At 41.1% G+C, this 21,695-nt stretch overlaps 2 protein-coding genes across 7 annotated transcripts in view; one reads left to right on the forward strand and one right to left on the reverse strand.

The window, feature by feature from the left end:
• The window catches only part of ZC2HC1B (zinc finger C2HC-type containing 1B), a gene marked incomplete at its 5' end in the record, with an annotated part of 264,177 nt that overhangs the window by 227,314 nt on the left and 15,168 nt on the right, over nt 1-21,695 (reverse strand). The window lies entirely within an intron of this gene.
• Nucleotides 1-21,695, forward strand: part of PLAGL1 (PLAG1 like zinc finger 1) — a 46,840-nt gene that overhangs the window by 23,568 nt on the left and 1,577 nt on the right. For 3 of the 6 annotated variants that reach the window (XM_061378449.1, XM_061378444.1, XM_061378443.1), the window contains 5 exons: nt 12,073-12,228; nt 13,317-13,429; nt 15,707-15,856; nt 19,317-19,436; nt 20,944-21,434. In XM_061378449.1, coding sequence (XP_061234433.1) covers nt 15,767-15,856; nt 19,317-19,436; nt 20,944-21,434 — 701 coding nt within the window. In that variant the 5' untranslated portion in view covers nt 12,073-12,228; nt 13,317-13,429; nt 15,707-15,766. The remainder of the gene's footprint in view (nt 1-12,072; nt 12,229-13,316; nt 13,430-15,706; nt 15,857-19,316; nt 19,437-20,943; nt 21,435-21,695) is intronic. The other 3 variants (XM_061378445.1, XM_061378447.1, XM_061378448.1) reach the window with 1 other exon arrangement.

Below are 21,695 nucleotides of genomic sequence, written 5' to 3' on the forward strand. Positions count from 1 at the left end.
AGATAGCTTATCTGTTTTTCTTGGAAGTATTTGGGCTCTATATGCAAACATGTTTTGTGTGATCCTAAAAATGAAAGTATATTGCTTAACTGTAGAGAGTCAATATTTTTGCTTCTGCCTTCTGCCTTTAAGTTTCCAAGATTTTCAGAAGGAAAAGCAGAAAAACCAAATGCATTTATGGTTTTGACAAAGACATAAAAACACTGAACTCAAGCAGGCTGCTATTGGTGTTTGTGGGCTCTGTTGCAATTATTGTTATCCAAATGTGTTAGGAGTAGGTTTTGACCTCACTTAAATGTATTTATATGTGACAGACATTGGAAGGTGCTAAAATTTAAAACTAATATACAGTTAACATCTAAGTTAGAAAGGAGATACATTTGTAGGTCATTAGAGCATTAATTTAGATGTCTTACGAAAATGTTGACGGGTAAGGGCTATTGAGTAGTCAAAATGGCATAAATAGAAAAGAATTGCAGTTGTGGAAAACTCAGTTGATCAGAGTGTTTTTAGTTAGTATAATGGAGAAGAAAGTAGATGATTCATGTGTGACACAGAAGGTGGCATTTGTTCTCCCTTACTTGGGCGATAAGGCAGGACAGAGGGTGTTATATTTAACTCCTGTGGAAGGAAGTACATGGGGGTGTTTTGGCAGGACAGTTTTCTCTTTGCCTTTTCTAAAATGAAGGATCTTTATAAAACATGAATATCAGTGTGACCTATTGGCATTGTTGAAGTGGGTGGAGATTATAATTGATTTCCAATCAGTGGAGTAAGATATACCAAAGTGGGATGCGTGATCATACACAGCTCTAAGTAAATATGCATATTAAGTGACCAGGGTTATACAAATACATAACTGAGGAATGGTACATTTCTTCTGAGGTGATGCATTTGCCATCTGTTGATCTCATTTTTCGAGCTAGAGAAATATGAAAATGGGAAGAAATTCTTTTCAATTTTGCTTTGCAAAGTTGCTTCTTAGATTCTAATGACAGAGACCACTGTTGATTTTATTTTTGTGACTTTTAGAAACAGTTTAAAGAAACTACAAGTTAATCAGAAACATAAAAGAAGTGTCTTTGGACACTTAATCTCAAACTGAGATTCTCAATAGGAAAATAAATAGGGCTTTATGGGCATACATTATAATCTGTGTTTAGAGTGCTTAATCTGCAGAAAAGAGCTGCATTTTTTTTCTAAACCCACAGATTTTTCTAACTTTCAGATGTAATTTTCCAATAACAGTCTATAATCACATATTTTGTCATTCTCTGTTTTAGAGAACTAGACTCAAGGCTGTCCTTACACCTCAGAAGAATGGTTATTGTAAGGGAAATGTAGTATACTGCTGCCTAATTTATACTGCCAGTTTTATTGCCCTTTTTTAATCAGTCTGTTAAAGAAGCTCAGGTGGACATAATTTGTTTTGTACAGTATCAGTCAAGACAGATAATTGTCTTATAGTTCCCATTTAAAGTCTTTAGAGTGGGAAAAAGTGCATGTTAGATCACAGGAAAAAGAGGAGTAAATGGAAATACAGATGAAGGTTGCATGTATGAGTGTATTTTTCACAAAGACAAACTTCTGCGTCTGTTTAGCAGCAGAGCTTTCCAATGCCTGTGGTTTTGATTTTAAAAAAGAAACCAGTTTATGCCCTAAAAGAGGAGAATAATTTAACAGGATCATAAAGGTTAGGATGGGAGTCTCCTACCCATTTTGTTTCCAGAGAAGCTGGGAATTAAGCATCCTTTTCATGTTGGAAATCAGGAAAGTAATAACAGAAGCTGTTGGCTGTGTCCTCTGTTATGAAGGTGATGCATATTAAGAACTAAAGCTGTTCTGCTAAGCTGTTAATGACCCTTCATTTACAAAAATTCAATGCTTTTAAAAGAAGACTCCTACATTTCAGTATTTTTAATATGTGCTTTAGGTTTCATTAGTCAAAAAAAAAAAACCCTACACCAAAACCCAACTTTTTTTTTCCTCTTGGGTTAACTGGAATACCCGTAGGAGGTTTGGATGGTTCACTGAGAAAGCTAACTGATTTTCCAGTTTTATTCAGATTTAGTTTCCACTGAATGTAATATGAATGTTCTTTCAGGGTAGGCCCTCCAAAATCTCAGCCCCTGCCAGTCCTAATTTCCATAATACTCACTTCTCCACACAGATTTATTTCTTTCATAATATGGCTACTTACACATAAGTAGAGCTGAGTATATGGACTTCTTCCTGCAGAAGCAAGTCCCACGTTTTTTACACTGTCCTTTTATTCCCAGTAGCTGTAGCTTGCTTAATTTAGTTACAGCTGCCTCTAAGTACCTCAAGTTCTTCAGCCACAGGATGAGTACAACATCTCTTCGCTCTTGTTGTGCCAGACTTCCTCATTGCCATATCTGACAGTAAACTAGTATTTCCTTCTCCAGAGTTTGTCTACCTGCCTGGTTCTTTCTACCAGTAAGCAGCTGGAAATATATTCCAGCCACTAGCATCTTTGCTGGGAAGGTTCTTGCACATCCATGTTGGAAGTTGTGTCCCAAGTGGAAGAGCATGTAACTAAGGAGAGAGGTGGCTTTGTCACTGAACCTTCCACCAGTCTTCTCCACATGACATCTGGGCTTGGTGGCCAGTAACAACCAAGTTCACTGAAAGAGAGACCCAGTCTAAGGTTCCCTTTTAAGGGAAGGTTGCAAGAGTTGGAAATATTTCAATTAATACGAAGTGTTAGTCATTGCAATTGCTGCACTATCAGAATTGAAACTGTGGTGTTGACCTGTCATGAATAAAATTGTCGACTTTATTAATGCACTTGATATGGTGTGTGTGGCTGCGTGCGTGTGTATTTATAAATACATACATTTAGCAAGTCATATGTGCTTGGTTTTTTTCTGCTAGAACAAAGATGGAAGATTCTGGTGTCTGTTAAATCGCAACAGTAACTTTAAGATATCCACTAAACAAATCAACTGGCCTGCCAGAAACCTCACAAAAAAGTGCACGAAGACCAGTTAAAGCTACTTTTGCTGTGGGAGGTAAAACGTGCAGTGGGAGATGTAGATTAGGAGGTGCGACATGTGGCCCAGAATCCACAGCGTGCTTATGAACAGTTTGAATATGACTCTGTTGATGGCTGTCTGTATTTCTGTGGACAGGGGGATTTTAGTTTTGCTGTCCGCAGAATGAAAACAAGGTAGTTTGAACAGTGCTAGTGAAGACCTAAAGTAAGAAGGTGTCACAGGCAAGGAGCTACAGCCTTGCACCAGGACCAGCTGCTGGGGGAAATGAGCAGTGTAACAGAAAGGCTTGGCTCTCAGTAAGCTTTTTGCTGGGCATTTTGTAGGACCAGGCTATGCTGACTGAGGATGTTTCTCCTAAAAAATAGTAGTTGTTTCTGTGAATTTGCTGTTAACCTCCTTTGCGGTTTCTGGATTTTATTTTGTATGACTTCATGCCAAGCCAGTTGAGGGAGAGAAGGAATTAAAAAAATGCTGAAAAATCAAACTGCATTTTTCAATTTGATTGCTTGAAATGTATTCAGCTTTCATCAATGAGAGAAGTTGCTTTCTTCACACTGATTAGAAGCTGTTACATGTAAACTGTGGGAAGTGACTTCACATAAACTATGTTCATTTTGCGTATGGCTTCTGATAGCAACCAAATCCCATGTGGTGTACCAGAAACGTGACATGTACATTTTAGTCCCAAGAATAACCAGAAAAAGATTATTCTTGAAATTAGCTTTCAATTAAGCAGTCCGTGCTTTGATCTCAATTAATTTCTAATGAATGAACCTACCAAGAATAAACACCTATGTACTTTCCTTGCTGTTTGGTTTGTTGTTTGGTTTTGTTTTATTTTTATTTCTTTTAGTTTGCAGGAAAATCTCAGAAGTTCCTGCCTTTTCAAGTATTCAAACAGTGAAGGTAACTTTGTTTTTCCTCCTAGCTGTGAAATTTGTTAAGATAACATCAGTGTATCACAGGTATCCTGCTGCACAGGCCTGTGGGAGCCTGCTGAAGCTGCTGTGTGCAGTCACACTGCTGGATTTCACAGCCTGGCCGTGCTCCTTGAGGCTTGTCTAACTGTTCTGCTCCCAAGATTTGCTAGACACTAAGGAGCACATTAGAAAGCCTCATTGGGATTGGTGGGAGGGTGGCTTTTTATGGGAAGCTGGTTAAATTCCTTCTGGCTATGCTTGTGCTATTATTTCATAGTCCAGGCAAAAAACTTACCGTTCACAGATGCGCCTTACTGTCATCAACTTCTCCCTGTTAGGAACTAGTAATGAATCCTAATTGTTGCTATCGTATATATGTTTGTATAACAAATAGAGTTCTGAAGATTGTACATACTGGAACTGGGGTCTGCCAAGAAAATACATACGTGCTTTGCATTAGATTTCTTTACAGTTAGGTAACTGCTGAGCCTCCCTTCCAGAGGCATCCTTCCATAAGAGCAGACCCTGTGCTAAACAGGATCATACTGCTATGTGGCAGGAGCAGGTACCTTGACTGTGTACCTTGACCTTGAGCAGTTCTCCCACTGCTGAAGACCCAAGGATGTACCCTCCCTCTAAATCTTCTTTCCTCTTGGGAACAAAGGCAGGGGCGCATGAAGGCGAGGTGAAGGAAGGTGTCACTGCAGAGCAGCATCTGAGTCAAGGTACGTAAGGGCTGTGCTTGCCTGCAGTGCTGGGTCCCAGTTTTAGGGAATTAGATTGACCTGCTGGTCTGACTGAACGTACAGGGTGGTAGTAAGGCATGTTTGATGTTTTATTTATCTGTTTTTGTCTCCAAATACAGTAACTTAATTTTTAAAGTTTTACATTTCAGTAGAGTGAGATCATGTTCATGAATATGTTAAGAATGATTGCTGGAATGTTTGCAAACCACCTACTGTTCTTCTCCCTGGGGAGTGTGGGCCCCAAACAAGGCATAGGTGATTACTCACAGGGTGCTGCGCACCCCTACGCATGACCAGGACTCCTCTTCCCTCTGTTAGGGACTCTGGTCCACTTGCCTGCAAGCCAAAGGATGGCAGTTGGCAGCACAAGGCTGCAGCACGGTGTCCCACAGTGCTGGTGACACCAGGCAGAGACTGAGAGGCTTCAGGATCTCTGTGTGTCAAAGATGTGGGAACTCGCCACTTAAATGTGTCGAAAGTTTCCCTCTCAATTGCTTAAGAATAAATCTGGTTTCCATTCCCCTCCCCCCCTTTTTTTTTTCAAACCCTTTTTGGTTTGGGGGTGTGTGTGTTATTTTGGGTGTGGAAGATATAATACATGCTTCCCAAATAATATGCTATGTGGTACATGAAAGTGCAAGTTTCCATTCATTGCTCATGTGAGCAGTTAATGACTGCAAAGTCAGCCTTGAGTGTGGTTTCCTGATCCTGAGCAGTTGTAACTCTGCTAATACAAGGTTTTGTTATATGAGATAGGAGAGACATGAAAAGAAGATGTTCATCTATTTTTGTATTGGACCAGGGATCATTGATTACAGTTAAAAAGTGAAGATCAGTTAGTAGAAAATTGAGCATGACAAAATATCAGAAGTTAATGAGATTTGAATACAATTACTCGGAAGTCTGCTAATTATAACAAGTTCTGGTTTGCTATAATATGAATAGGATGAATTATTAATCAGTCAAGAGCTTCAGCCTCTTTGTAAATGCACTTTGCACATCAAACTTGGGACACGTAAGGCTTTTAATAAACATTTTTTACAGAGGAAATGTGGCAGTGGCCCACAATAATGGGAAAATAACTTGGGATTAAGTGTTTGCTAATTGAGTACTTCGAATTTTTTGCCAAATAAATTATATTGTCGAACAAGGTTTTCAAGCAGAAGTGCTACAGAGCAAATCACAGGGCAGGGAAACCTCATGTATCTTTGTGTAAGAAGAACAGAGGCTGGTGTAGTGCACATGCAGTATGTTTTAGATAGAAAATATCCACAAGGTATTTTTGCAGCATTCCTCTAAATGAAAGTTGAACAAAGCTAACGGAACAGTACAGTTTTACTCTGGGATAAATAACTCTTGTTTTCTATGCAAATCTTATGATTGTAATTAGGGTAGGATTTGAACTGCTGTGTACACCAATCTTTGTTCTCACTGTGCATGGGATCTAATTCCAGTGCTTCAAAACAGCACAGCAAATGTTGAGTGCTGCTCAGCCAACAGTCATTTCTTGTGGGGCATCTTTCCTTGAAGTGGATGTTTTAAAAGGAATGATTTAACTCTGCCTTCACAGGGCACATAAACTGTACTGTAAGCATGTTGTTGGCCACTGAAGTGTTCAGGTGTTGTAAGTCTTGCTTGAAAGTAGTGGTTGGGGAAAAAGCAGGACTACCTGACAGGCATCTAATTTTTAGCACTGGGTTTTAAAAAGTGGTGTTCTGCCACGGATTGGTTGAGGAGCTGGTGGTATGTTCGAGCTATCATGACAGTGATTGCAGTTCCTAGTATGGCTATGTATAGCTCCTGTTATCTCTGCAGCTGGACTTTGTTTAACCGCAGCCTATGGCTCCTTGCCCACACAAACGAGCTGTCCTCAGCGCTAGGCTTGTGCCTGTGGGGTGGCACTGTACTCCAACCGTGCTGCTGTTTTGGAAACGTGACTTTGCTAGCTGTACTCAAGTCCAGCCTGCCCAAGCTGCTGCACAAGCTTGGCTAATGCTGGCCACGGGAGCTTGTCCCCATGCAGTGTGGCTGGCTCCAGAGCCAGCTGGAGGAGGCGGCAAGCTGTAGTCTGCAGCAAAGGAGAGCTGTCACCGAGACCTAGACCTGGACTGGGGGGAAGTGCCAGCATAGTGAGAACGGTACAGGTGAGCCACACTCACAGCTCATTCTTGTCCCTGGGAATGCTGATGACTGTTTTGGTCAGCCCATGTGGTGGGAGTGCATCCTGCAGGCAGCAGGGTGTAATTTTTCCGGTGACCCAAACTGCAGGGGAAAAGTACGACTGCCAGCCATGCCTCCCTTGTGGCTGGGCAGAAGTAGGAGCAGATGCATTCAGGTGCAGGGGTACCAGGCTGGGGATATACAGGACATGAGGACATGCAGGGCATGAGAAGGGGTAACAAGCTGGGACATACAGGAGGTGTACCCTTCTGTTAGTCTGTTTGCAGGGCATGAGCACCTTGTCCATGCAATAACGTGGTGGTTGCACACCTGCAACCTGGTCAGAGTCTGGACCTGCACCTGTGCTGGGCTCTTCTGTATGTGTGCCTCCCCAGTGCTGTGGTGGAATTTGGCAATTTAAGAATCTTACCAGCTACAAGATCTGCTAACTTGTGTAGTTTTATCTGCAGATAGATAAAAAAGCATTATTTAGAACTTTTTCAGAATCACTGCAAAGACGGAGAAGGTACAAAGAAATACCCTCTAGGGGACAATATAGCACTGCTGCTTTAAAGATATAGTAAATGACACAATCTGTTTTTTAAGTTTGTAACTCCTGTGAATCTCATTTATTTCTTTTTGTTGCCTGCTTACACAGCAAAGCAGAGGAATAAGGGCAGTTTTAGTTTTTCTTTCATGCTTGCACATTATCAAGTATTCCTGTAAACATGATACTGGATCCATTAATTTTGCTTGTGTAAATGCAATTTAGGGAAGCAAGGAATCTGTAAAAGCATCCACAAAAGGAGAAAAAAACCTTCTTCACAGGTGATTTTTCTAACCAAGTGTATTTAATTCCTAGTGCTAATACAACCGAGTATGTGTTGTTTCCATAGCTGGATGCTCCATATGCCAAAACAGGTTAGAGTGTGCTCTGAGGCTGTTGTTGAAAAAATGACATTTTGCTTAAGCAGCCAAGTTAAAAGGGGACATAAAATCTGTGTGAGCTTTGCAAACCAGTGCCATGGTGCAGCTATGATAATGCATACTTCCTTCACCAATGACATCTGTAGTTTAGCATTCAAATACAAAGGATCGTGTCTTGGTCTGTAATTGCCTCTGAGGAAGAATGTGAACTTGACAGTTTTCTGTTAGTTCAGGGGGAAGAAAATACAAAGACCCCCACTCCCCAGGGTAGTCCCTGAAGTTATCCTTTAGGATAACTGTCTTGTGCTTCTGTTACACCTGGCAATTTTTAGTGTGCAGTAAATTCAGAGTCAGGGATATTAACATGCTGGTGTGGGGATAGAAATGCTGTGTAGTGACTGTAATTCTGGTGTGCCTGTTAAATAGCTAAATCATTTAGTTATCTTCACATCACATGTAATGGAATATAGAAAATCCCAGAACAAGCCTTCAGCAGCTCTGGATAGTTCAAGGTGCCACACAGTGATGCAGATCAGAATCCCAAGCTGGACTAGCAAATTGTTTAAAAAAACACTTCCAGCATTTTTCCTTCAGTGCTAGTTGATGGCTTCCTGAGGCCGGTTAAGTGTGCCATCTGGAGAGTCATCTCTGTAGCCACTAAGCTCAGTGGCATGCTCAGCACCATTTAGACGTAAAGCAATCCCTAATTAATGGAGGAGCTCCTCCCAAGCATCTAAACCTCACGAATCGTTTCAGACCTTACGTCTTGGCTCCGGAGGTACAAGGTGGGTTAGCTGGTGGGGCATGAGTGCCTAATTTGGAGGCCAGTTCAAGGGAGACCCTTTTCTCCTGCTTTCCCTTTCCAGCCTTTCAGTGAGCTTCCCACCCCAGGGTGGCTGGGAGGTTTGCTCAGGAGCTCAGTAATGATGAATCACAGAGGCATGGCATGGATTGATAAGGTCGTGTACTTTCCGATTAGATACATCCTCTCTCGAACAGCGGTTCTTTGTCTCCGTTTTACTTTTGGTAATGTTTTTCAGCAGTTTGCATACAACAACTCTCCAAGCAGGAGCTGTTTGATTTGAGACAAAGTTGCTATTATTCTAGGTAAGCTCAGGAAGCCTTCATAATTTTGTTGCCATCAAAAGACATAGATTGATGAGAATTTATTTAAAAGTCAGTTAAGTTAGAGCACCAATAAAGTTTTTTTCTTTTCTTGCAGTCTCACTGTAAAGGACTTTCAGGTACATAAACCAGTGTATAACAAGGAAAATTTGCCTTGCAGCTGTATCATTTATTTTTTGTGCATTGTAAGTGATGGCTGTAGAGTGCTATGTTCTTTATCTATAGCACCAGCAAAACCCCATGCACTGCAGCTGTTCATAGTGCAGGTGTGCAGTCTGGGAGCCATGGCAAAAGAAAACTATTACATGGTTCCCAAATTGGAAACTGTGGACTGCTGCAGTGCCTGCAGCCAGCCCAACATGCAAGTCTTCCTGCTCATTTAGAGTTGATGGAGAGCCCAGAGCATTCAGTATGAACACTTCAGGTTTACCGGGGGAGATTCTGGACGAGGCTCTTGAGGCATGTAATTTAGTCAAGTGCCTATTTGTGTTTACAAACTGAAGCCTTTTTGAGGTACCCTGAATACGGCATTTGTGGTGCAACTGTCCTTTCTCAAAGACCATCTCCAGTGTCTCTCTAGTCAGTATCGCATGAGCCCTTATGCTTCTCTTGACCTCTCTTTAGCTACAAGCTACAAGCTAAAGAGAAGGCTCACCTCTCCTGCTGCAGTCTCTGCTAGTGTACCATGGCTCCCTTGGACTCTCTTGGGCTGTTCTGGCTTCCCTCCTCTGCAGTTTATTGTTGCTTACTGAATAGGCTTGCTCAGCAGAGTTTTTAGAAGTAAAACAAAATGAGGTAGTCATGGATGACCAATATCAGCTGTTCCTTTTAATTCAGTTCTGAAGTGTTGTTGGCTCGCTGGCTTGGTTTCTACTGTCTATAAAAAGGTTTTGTGCAAGAAGTCCCCTTTTTCCCATCGCCCTGTGTGACACTAGTGCCAGGATGACCTTCTGCTGGAGAGTCTCATTGCTCAGTTGTGTTGCTGCTCTGTATGAGTTTCCCTGGCAACCACTTTGAGCTACGCTGAACCAAAAATACCTCACTGTGCTGGGGCAAAGTCACTTTGCAGACATGTATTTCTCATTAATGACTTCTCTGGATGGTTTGTGTGTTCAGCCTGCAGATGTCATTATTGCAAATCAATGACTGGGAGATGCGGCATGCCCCTTCTGCTTACTTCCACAGGCAGCATAGTCTATGAGAAGACTGCCCTTGCGTGATTGTCAACTGAGTTGTCACTGTAACACTCATCATACTCATTTTTCATAGTACAATGAGGTTCTTGTCTTCTATTGAGTATGGTATGTGAAGGCTCACAAAGTTACAGTGGTCTTTCTTGGACTCCTTGTATCTCTGTAAATTACCTTGGTTATTACTTGCAACTTTACCCTTCTCATTTCTGTATAAATGTATGCACCTCGATTTATAGGTGTGTGTGCTGCAAGCTCCAGCTTTGCTGCCATTCTGGTCTACAAAAGCATGGCTTGCCACACTTCCAAATAAATGTGTATAAATCTTTGAAGGTCAGAGGACTGGAGGAAAGCAAATGTCACTCCTGTCTTCAAAAAGGGCAAGAAGGAGGACCCGGGTAACTATAGACCGGTTAGCCTCACCTCCGTTCCTGGGAAAGTGATGGAACACCTTGTCCTTGGTGCCATCTTAAGGCATATCAAGGATAAGAGGGTTATGAGGGGCAGTCAACATGGCTTCAACATGGGGAAGTCGTGCTTGACCAATCTCGTAGCCTTTTATGAGGAAATAACACGGTGGATGGATGATGGTAGAGCGGTGGATGTGGTCTACCTTGACTTCAGCAAAGCGTTTGACACGGTCTCCCACAGCATCCTCGCAGCCAAATTAAGGAAGTGTGGTCTGGATGATCGGGTAGCGAGGTGGACTGTGAACTGGCTGAAGGAGAGAAGCCAGAGAGATGTAGTCTATGGGGCGGAGTCTAGTTGGAGGCCTGTATCTAGTGGAGTGCCTCAAGGGTCGGTACTGGGACCAGTATTATTTAATATATTCATCAACGATTTAGATGAGGGAATTGAGTGTACTATCAGCAAGTTTGCTGATGACACTAAGCTGGGGTGGCGGCGCCAGAAGGCTGTGCTGCCATCCAGAGAGACCTGGACAGGCTGGAGAGTTGGGCGGGGAATAACTTGATGAAATATAACAAGGGAAAGTGTAGAGTCCTGCATCTGGGCAGGAACAACCCCAGGTTCCAGTATAGGCTGGGGAACGACCTGTTAGAGAGCAGTGTAGGGGAGAGGGACCTGGGGGTCCTGGTGGACGACAGGGTGACCATGAGCCGACACTGTGCCCTTGTGGCCAAGAAGGCCAATGGCATCCTGGGTTGTATTAGAAGGGGGGTGGTTAGTAGGTCGAGAGAGGTCCTCCTTCCCCTCTACTCTGCCCTGGTGAGACCTCATCTGGAATATTGTGTCCAGTTCTGGGCCCCTCAGTTTAAAAAGGACAGGGACCTGCTGGAGAGAGTCCAGCGCAGGGCAACTAAGATGATTAAGGGAGTGGAGCATCTCCCTTATGAGGAAAGACTGAGGGAGCTGGGTCTCTATAGTTTGGAGAAGAGGAGATTGAGGGGTGACCTTATTAGTGTATATAAATATATAAAGGGGGAGTGTCACGAGGATGGAGCCAGGCTCTTCTCAGTGGCAAACAATGAAAGGACAAGGGGTAATGGATACAAATTGGAGCACAAGAGGTTCCACTTAAACCTGAGAAGAAACTTCTTCTCAGTGAGGGTGACGGAACACTGGAATAGGCTGCCCAGGGAGGTTGTGGAATCTCCTTCTTTGGAGACATTCAAAACCCGCCTGGACACTTCCTGTGTAACCTTATCTAGGTGTTCCTGCTCCGGCAGGGGGATTGGACTAGATGATCTTTTGAGGTCCCTTCCAATCTCTAACATACTGTGATACTGTGATACTGTGACCCACCAATTTGCACAGAAGAGAATGCACAAACTGGAGGTGTTATTTCAAAGTGTCCTTGTTCAGTTTTGGATTGCAGATAGTCTTTTCACTACCTAAGGTAGAACACTGGTGTGAAGAAAAGCTTTGGTAATACCAGATTTGTTCTCAAGCTGACAGAATTAGAAAAGGCTATATTGGAGAGCAGTATGTCATTTTTATTAACAGGCTAACTTTTCTGGATTTATAGGGTGTGAGGATTGTGGTAAAAGCCTTATAGGAGAATGCAAACTCCACGGACCACTCATCAAGGCTAAAGACAGGGTTATTCCTAGCCGAGCCCGTCTCACCCTACCTCATTACCTCACTTTGCGAGTGTTGGAGCTGCGAGCTGGAAACCAGCAGAGTAAGTATTTTAGCTCTTTTTCCCACATTTGAGAAAGAGGAGGCAAAAGAACTAACACTGGCTTTTTTCATTAGTAACTCAAGTCATAATCACTGGGTATTAACATTATGAAGACTACTTTATTTTCAGCTGAGGAAAGCTAAAGCTCACATTCAGCTACTGTTTGTTTTTTTATGACTGACTTCTAGTAACTTCAGTGCACTGATGAAGACTGATGGTAGGACATTAGCCAGACCTGGTGTGACATTTAGCTGTGAGCAGTTATCTCTGTCAGTCAATACAAGTTTAATGAATGTTGAATTTGTGTCTAATAATAGCATGTACTATTACATTATCTTTTTTTTTTCTTTTCCCTAAGCATGCAAAACAGGAAAGAGTATTCGATAAGATGTCAGAAACAAAATGGTAAATAGCATCCCTCATCCACCCCCTGCAAACTCAAAACAACACAGGAGGTTAATTTACCTTTTGCACCATCTTCAGTTCATATTCTAGAACGACTGTTGTTTCCTTCAGAGGGCAGGGCAATTTGAATGCCCACACTTGAAGATGGGAACAACATCTTTAGTGTGCAAATTTTCCAAAGCTATTTTATGTAAAATTAGCCCTTCCTAGATTGCGTTTCAGAAAGAGAGTAACAAGATGTGTACTGTGTCACACCATTGGTATTAGGCAGCAGAATAACTGGAATGATTAACACAACTAACGTGTTTTATAAATTCTCTTCACTCACAGTGGGAGAGAACAACCTCAAATTATGTCAACAAACAGAGTACTATGATAACATCAGCTTTTAGATTGAAAAGTATCAACACATTCATGTTGCATACTCAATTTAATATCCTGCCATGATTTTAGGTGCTTTTGTATTCAGTGTAATGCCCATTTTAAAAAAGCTTTGTGCATATTTAAATCCTTTTTTATATTCTTTCCATTAGAATTACTTACCTGGGTTATTTGTCTAGAAGAAGAACCCATGTGTTCTGCACTATTGTGTTTTATCTCCATTTTCACAACTGTCAATATACAAGAAATAATTTGTTATCTATATGTTAACATTAGACTTATTTTTTTTTTTTCATTCATAGTCCTTGGAGTATTTGCAAAGAAAGTAATACAGAAGAGAACACAGTTTGGTCCTTATGTTGGTCAACTGTCTACAAAACTGACCTGCTATGATGACAGCAGGCTAGTCCTGCAGGTAAAAACCCAGTGACTTACTATAAAGTATGTTTCTTTAACAATTCATATTCATGTATTTTAACCATTTCATATTCATGTCATTTAACCATTCAATTTGCTGTCTGATTTAGCGAATGAATTTTACTCCTGATCTGTATGTATGAATGCAAATCATGTTGTTGGACAGCACAGCATAATCTGAAGTATCAAAATGTTATTTTATATTGTGTTTTCTAGAAGTTTGCATTCCTGCTTTCTAGTTTTGCCACTTTCAGAGTGATTTATCTCTCAGTCTGACAGCTCTTGATAATTCACAGAGCATGGCTACTGAAAGTATCCAAGGATAGTACTGTCTACCCAGATAAAAAAACAGGATTTACGCTTAACACCATACCACTGGGAGAGATAACCTTATTCGCTGAGTTAGCAATAGTGACACAAATATGTGCTAAGACACCTGTTTAATAGGGAGGAACAGTGCAGAGATGGGGAACACTTTTTAATGATGTGATTATATATAAACACCGTGCACTAACTCTGTTTACTTAGGTTGTTATTTGGGCTGGTATCACCCCTTGTGGCATGTGCAGATACTGATCATCTCATCTGGACTGTGGCACTGTTGTTTGTGCTTTATCCAGCACAAACCATGGTCTCTCAGGATCAATCTAGCTTAGACACATCTACATGCACATGCTTTCCCACATGAATTCCTTGGGAGTGATACTTGATTGTAATCCTCTAGACCCATCTTTGCGTTTTGCTGCATGGGATCATGCCTGGGCACACCTCTCTGTCATACAGCAAATCTGTGGTCAAGCCACAGCTCCCATCAGGACTGCATTTTGAATCAGGCCTTCTCACCCCTCAGGAGATGGGGACAAGCAGCGTCTGTCCTGTGACATGCTTTATGCCTTCATTTGAGCTGTCTCCAGAGGCTTGGGACTGGAAAACACTGTGTTGTGGAGGAAGGCATAGATACAGATACTTCCGTAGCTGCATTTGAGAGCAGAAGTAATTAGCTTCAGTAATTGCTGTAAACTTCATTTGCTTATGGAAGTGACATGAATGGTCTTCCAGGAAAGTAACACTATCCTTCTGTGGAATTTTCATGGCTTGTTGACGCCAGAGAAGATTTGTTCTTCTCCATAAATAAATCTCTTCTTTTTATGAGACACTTTAATTCTTATGTGGAATTAAACGTACTTCTGTAACAAGCAGAAACTAGTGCTTCTCTTTCTGCAGCAAACGTACTTCTCTAACCAGCTTGCAAGCATGGATGAGCTAAGCACCCAGTTCCTTCCTCTTCACCAAGCCATTGTAAGCCACACCCTATTCTCTATCAGTCAGCTGCATTTGCTTAAAAGCATACAGTGATAAGCGTAGTTCTGGCTGATGAATGGACTGTTTCTTCAGAAGAGTCCAGTTTTCCTATATGACATCAGTGGCTGCCTTGATTCTCCCTAGCAGCATTTTGAGTATGTGACCAGACTTGTCCAACAGCAGATGTCTTCATCAGACACATGATGAAATTTGATAAAATAGTTCCCAGAAGCAGTGGAAATACAGCAGGGTTTTTTGCAATTAATTCTCAGTTACATGATTGGTAGAAAGATAAGTGCTGTGCTGACATCTATTGTGCAGCTTCAGCTGTCCATGTTTAAGACTATATTGCAGAAAAGCAATTGCCTTGTATGAGGTTGGGAGCATTTGTCTTGGAGATGCAATGTCTTGGAAAGGAGTCTCAAAGAATGAAGTAAAGGAAAAAGATCTTTCTGACACAATTGTTCATTTGTATTTACTTTTACATTGTTAAGGGGAAAAAGAGAAGACTGTTAAAATCCCATTATATTGTATGTTACCTCTTTGGACTTACTACACAAGTTATATAATTGTTCCACTCAAAATGTAGCATGAATACAGCATTGAAGTTTGAGATTATCAAGTACTCAGGAAGTACATTAGGGCATAAAGCTTATCTTTCTACCTGCCTGCACTTAGTTCTTATAATATTATCTTTATATAACACAAAAATGATGAAATATAAACTGGAAATACAAAAGCGTACAGTTACTTTAGTAGTTGGGTGCTCAGCAGGTATTCATTCTTCACTTTCCTTTGCACTCGGTATTCTTTAAGAGTGATCTACTTCAAAACAACCACAATTTCAAAGGACGTATGACCAAGACAGAGTAAATAACTGATAACCGTGATTCTGATTTAAAGAAAGCTATGTGCCTCTGTACAGGGCTTTGTTTTATCATGTTCCTTCTCCTGTCCTCTTCCTTTGTTTCAGGTATTGAAAGATGGAGGGAAGTATTTTCTGGACACTCCCAATGAAGACTGTGGAAACTGGATGATGTTTGTCCGGCTAGCCCGGAACCAAGAAGAACAGACCCTTGTGGCTTATCAGCACTGTGGAGAAGTCTACTTCACAACTGTTAAGGTAATTAAACCCACATTGTTTCATCCGTCACCCAAATGGAAATTTATAAGCAAAGTTTCTGAAAGACTAACACTTTTACAGATGAAAGATTGATTGTGTTCTGCTAAATAGATCTTTATTATATACCACCTTTTACATCACTTAATCTGTAAGAAAGCAAGCAGCATATGGCATTTTCCAGTAAAAGGTGGTGTGTACTTGCTGTTGTGGGTAGTGAATAAAGCAAGCAGAGGGAAACAGAAATATCATTTGTGATGGCAGTGTTTAAACATGAATGTTGGAACTTCTTCAGTTCCAGATATGTACATAGTGAGATTATTTAGCATTGTTACATTCAACAGTGCTTCATCCTGGAAAGAACAAACACATTCCTTTCCTTTATTACATTTTTGGATACAAATTCCAAGCACATTACCAGGTGCTCAGGCACCGGTGCTGAGTAGAATCTGTAGGTGCTGTTTTCTGTGCTGATTAAAGCTCTGAAAACTTAACTGCAGAACTTACTGCAGTGTTGCTGGGAAATGATCAGTTTGTGATAGAGATTCTGAACTGTGCCTTTGAGGATACAGAACAAAGTACTCTATATTTTTAAAAGACAGTGGAACATTAAGTCTTGTGTTTTGTTTTGGCCACTTTCTCAGGCAGGGTTTGTTTTAATCAGAACTTACTGTTTCATACCCTTAGGAAAATGAAGTCTGTATGTTGAACATTTGTTTTCCTTTTTAATTTTTAAGTTAATTCTTGTACATCACTGTGAGCAACATTAAAAAAAATGGTCAAAAGGAGTTATAAATCCACCATTTCAATTTAATTTCCAAGATTGACATGTATTTCTGTGACTGTCCCACAGAAATGTATTTACTTTTGTTCCTCTGTTTTTGTTTTCCACCTGCATGGTGAGAAAAATATTTACCACACAGTGATGATGTGAAAATAAGTTAATAGTGATAACATTTCATGCCTTCGAAGTCCTTTATAACAGTATGAAGTATAGTTGCTTTTGGAGTCATATTAAAATAATTACTGTTTTAAAAGAAAATCAACGTAAACCAGTATATGCTAATCTGAAACATTGTTTAGGCTGCGCAGTCCATACCATTCACGATTTCAATTTGATTTTAAATGTATGCTATACTTGTAGAACTGACAGGATTAATAATACTGTATTTGGAAAGCATGAACAAATGTTTTTCTAAGCAGTTGTAGTTACGAACTGGTAACGTACAGTTTCCAGTATAATTTAAATACTATTGATCCAGCTCTCTGCTGACTTAAGCAGAACTCCGCTCATTGGCATTAATGGAGAGTTGCTTCCTGACATGAAGAGTATCTTAGGATGAAGAATATGTCTTGGAACCTTTACTATGCTGTGTATCATAGGGAATGACTTGTGGTTTATTTCTGCTAAGTCTCAGTGTCCTTCAGGCATCATGCAGATTTTGTCCTGGTCAGTGAAAGTGACAGCCTTTTGTTACACGTAGGCACACCCTGCTGGTCATAGCATGAGCCTGCCTTAGGGTTGGTTATGAAGGTGTTTTCTCAAAATACTTTGAATAAAGTCTGTTAAATTGGCAGCAAAAGGATTGGCTCCTCTCCCCACTGTTCTACAAAGAGATGGGATTTCGGTGATGTGAAACTGCAGCTACAAAAGCATGCATGCAAGTGGCATGCTAACAGCACCATTACCATACTTGCTGAAATAATGACTGCAGTCCCTAGAAATAAGTACTTCTTTAAAGTAAAGAAGTAAAAATAATCTGCAGTTCTTGGTCTAATCACAGGAAGGTTTCACGTGGGCACTGCCATCACTTTCTCTTACTGTCACAGGTGACAGGGTAAATGACAACTTGTTGTGGATTCAGATACTGGTATTTAATCTCAGTTTTACTGAGATCAGAGCTTTTAGCTTATGCTGATGCACTTGCTCTCCCTCCAGGCCACATTGACTGTGTCTCAGCTTCTCACAGGGGAGTTCACTGCTTGTCCAGGAGTGTCAGGTCATGACAGTATCATGCTGTACAGCTGTTTGCGGGTACCAGTCTCAGGGGTCACCGGCCAAGGTCCTGGGGCACCTCCAGGCGCATTTGACTCTATGGAGCTCCCCCAGGCTTGGTTTCCTCCATCTGAACAGACTATATGCAGGAGTGGAATGGATGATCAGCCTCCTAGTTGGCGGTGGCCCTGCCTCTTGTCTTTTATTGAGTAGAAAATTCAGCACATACCATTTCTGTTTAGGCCAGGTATTAATCAAAACAACACAACCAACCCATACTGGTTGTAGTTGGCAAGCAGGCTTGTGCTTGGGAGTTCAAAGTTCAGTTTTTGATATTATACACACAATTACCTGTCATTTGTCAGCATTCACAATCTAAGTTGTCTTTCACCTACCACACTTATCCAACACCAGTGGTATAAAATAAGTGCATTTTAAGATGTCCTATTTGGCATGTGGAGTAAGACTCAGCTGCTCTCCTTCCATGTTAGTTTGTTCTTTTCAGTGGCACAAGTTTAGCTTAGTTAAAATAAAACTAGAAGTACAGTGCAGATTGGCTCTACCTCTGTTGCAATGTTGGGTTTTATTATAGATTGAGAAAATAGGGTACAGAGCCGGGGTGTCATATAAATCATGACCCCAAAGTTCGTTCTCTCTTTTGCTTTTAAATAACTAATAGATCTTTAGTCAGTGAGTGCAATCATCCCTCTCTTTTTCTATTTGCTGTATTATTGACTGAAAGTATTTGTCAGAGGAGGTCATAGTCCAGTCCAAGGAAAGATTTGGGCAGGCATAACTGAATGAGACTGCAGATTATGGGCTCCCATAGTCCTGTGTGTGAAGGCTTTAGTGAAAAGAGGGCAGAGGTACAGTAAAGCACATGCATACTGAGCCTGACACATTAGAGCTAGTGCATGGATACATGCAAATTTCACTTGGAGGTCACATATTGATCAGCACTGCATCCGTGCTCAGTGAGTGCAACATAACCCAAAGGCATCCAAGCTGTTGTGCATTCATGATGCATTTTTTCCTTTGCCTGTACCTGTAGTTAAGCGTTATGTCCAGTAGGCCTTGAGATAACAAGGAATAGGCATAGGATATCGTTTGGAAAGGTTGCTGGATGGGTGGACATCACAGACAAATACATTTCCAACCTAGTTGATTCTGTGATCTCACTGAGCAAAGGTCATGAGGGCTGAGGCACCGCTCCTGCTACTCTCCCTCACAGTCTGTACATACACATTTCCGCTTTTAGAAACTGTGAAAGTGACAAGCCCTAGGGGATAGTAATGCTCAAAAAGTGCTTAAATCTTGAAACTAAGTTACCAAAAATTTAAAGAGATTCAAAGAATGAAACTTGGGTAAGGACAAAAATTCCCACACTCCCACCCCTCCAATCTTGTGTATTATTTGATGTAGGAAAACAGACACAAGTAAACATGTGCCATTTTCTTCCATTCTCAGGCAATTGAACCACACACGGAATTGAAAGTATGGTATGCTGCCGATTATGCCAAATTTATGGAAGCTTCTGCAGTCTTCATTAAAGAAGAATCTGATGTCTGTCCTTTGCCTCCAGTAGCAGTAAGTACCCATAATCTGCATATAAACCATCACCAGACATAGTAAATTATGATTTATTTACATGCTGTCTCTGTTTATGTAACTCATGTAATGCTAAGGTAGACCACAAAGCCAAGAGCAATTTTAACCAAACAGCTACTCAGAGAAAGGCTACCCTTCCTGTGTTTGTTATCCAATGGAGCCATTAGATATAGCCACAAGTAAGTGGGATGTGTTGGAAAGACTAATTTGTAGATAACCAAGCTGTCCAGCCTCAGACTTTTTTCATCAGGTCGCCTTTGTTATGCTTTGTCCAGATGGTCAGCTGATGCACTGATTATTTCAGTCTTTCCTGTGCCTTAACTTTTCTAATCCTAATACCTTCCCCTCCTATGACAATAGGAATCCTTAAACTGATACGAAAAAATTGTTATGTGTTGAAAATGTGGCCATGAAGATGGACACCTAAGCTAGAAGGAAACGTTAAACAGGAAGTACAAATGAGCCAGGAATTCAGAGGTGCCACAGGAAGGGAAGTAATCCCATTGCTGCTTTCATGTATGAGGCCCAGAAAGAAGGTGTAGGAGGGCCACAGCATCAGACATGGGTAAGGGAGGCAGGCTCAATCTGTAATTATAGGCAGAGTGGACATAGACTCACCATGCTCTCCAGAGCAAGATAGCTCAAAAGCAAGGGAAAATAAATATGGGTTATGAGAAGGTTATGTAAAACATAGAGACAGCTAAGAAAGTACATGGTCATGTATTAACTTGAAGTATATTTCGTTGGTGACTGGGTGTTTTTTTGTAATTGTTTTTCTGTGGAATTTTTAGAATGTCAATATTTAAAGTGAATTTAGCTGAATCCAGTGTAACTTATTTTCCACGGAAATAGGACTTTCAAATAATGCACTGTTTTGCAAAAAAAAAATAACGCCTCTAAGTCAGGATAGGCTTGAGATGCACAAACCAAAGGTGTTTCTTGTTGAATTTAAGGAGGTCTGATGCCAAATGTGAGGAAGTCTGGCCTGGCGACATTGCCCGTTGCTGTCTAGTAAACCATGGAGTCAGCCCAAAACATAGGGAAATCCTGTATGGCTAAACTACATTTGTGTGGAGAACCCCACCTAATTCACATATGGTCACAATAGCAGATAAATTGAGTCAGTCTAAGCATAAAGTACAATTTGCAACTGCTTTTATGAATAATTCTGTAAAAGAAACAAATGTAGGGACTCTGAAATTCAGTAGGCACAGAAAAACAAAGGTCAAGGACTCAGAATTGTTACAGTAAACACTAAACAAAAACATGGAAATCCTTATTTAGCCAACCACATTTTTTTTCCTTTGAGTTTGTAGACTCCTAGAGAGAATCCATTTCCAGTCGAAAAACTGTGTGGTAGTATATTGAAGTAAGTATCGCCAAGGACAACAACAAGTCTTGGCAAAGCCCAGAAGAAGATGGGAAGTGAGAATGACCTTTCCTTAGAATGGCTAATAAGAAAGATCTGTTTCTGTTCTCATTGCAGAAAGAGCCCGCAGACCCTTGGATATGTTCCAGCTGTGGAGGCACTTTCGCAACTTTTGCTTTGTTGGAATCTCACCAGTGCATCCATAAAGACCGAGTCCTTACCACCAGGATCAGACCACCAAATAAACTGGGACCCATAAAAGCAAAAAGCAAACTCAAAGGGAAACTAAGAGGAGCTGCATTAGGCAAAAGCATTGCTCAGTGCTTTGGGACCATTTCCTCTGCTGCGAAGCTTAGCTGTGCCAGCTCAGGAAGCCCTTGTGATGCCCTTGTGAGGCTTATACCTAAATGGAGAAATGGCCGGTCTTCACTCTTGAAGGGAAGAGAAGTGAAGCAGCCAGCCAGTTACCCTTGCCGACTCTGTGGGAAGATATTCGATTCCATTAACAAGCGCAGAGTCCACACTTACGTGCACAAAGCAGAGCGCCCCTACAAGTGTTCGCAGTACGGATGCACAAAAGCCTTCATTTCCAGATATAAACTGCTCAGGTATAGCTCTAAAGGCACTCCATTTCTGGTGGGGGTGTGAGGAAAAAAACCAAGGACATCTCTTTAATTTGGGGTGTCCTAGTGAGAGTTAATCCCTGAGTTCCAGTTTTTATTATTCCTGGTTTGGTAGAATTAGAGAAAACTGAGTAGCAATTGCAGCGGCTACTCAGTAAGATTACGTTGAGCAGTTTTAACCTGCTCTGCTTTAATGCCTTCCTTCTCACCCCAAAAATGTTAGGCTATTACTAATAATCTGAGAAC

Source organism: Neopsephotus bourkii, unplaced genomic scaffold, assembly GCF_033783945.1.
Source record: "Neopsephotus bourkii isolate Nb327-2 ecotype Australia unplaced genomic scaffold, CSIRO-AGI_Nbou_v1 NB_1765, whole genome shotgun sequence".
NCBI lineage: Eukaryota > Metazoa > Chordata > Aves > Psittaciformes > Psittacidae > Neopsephotus > Neopsephotus bourkii.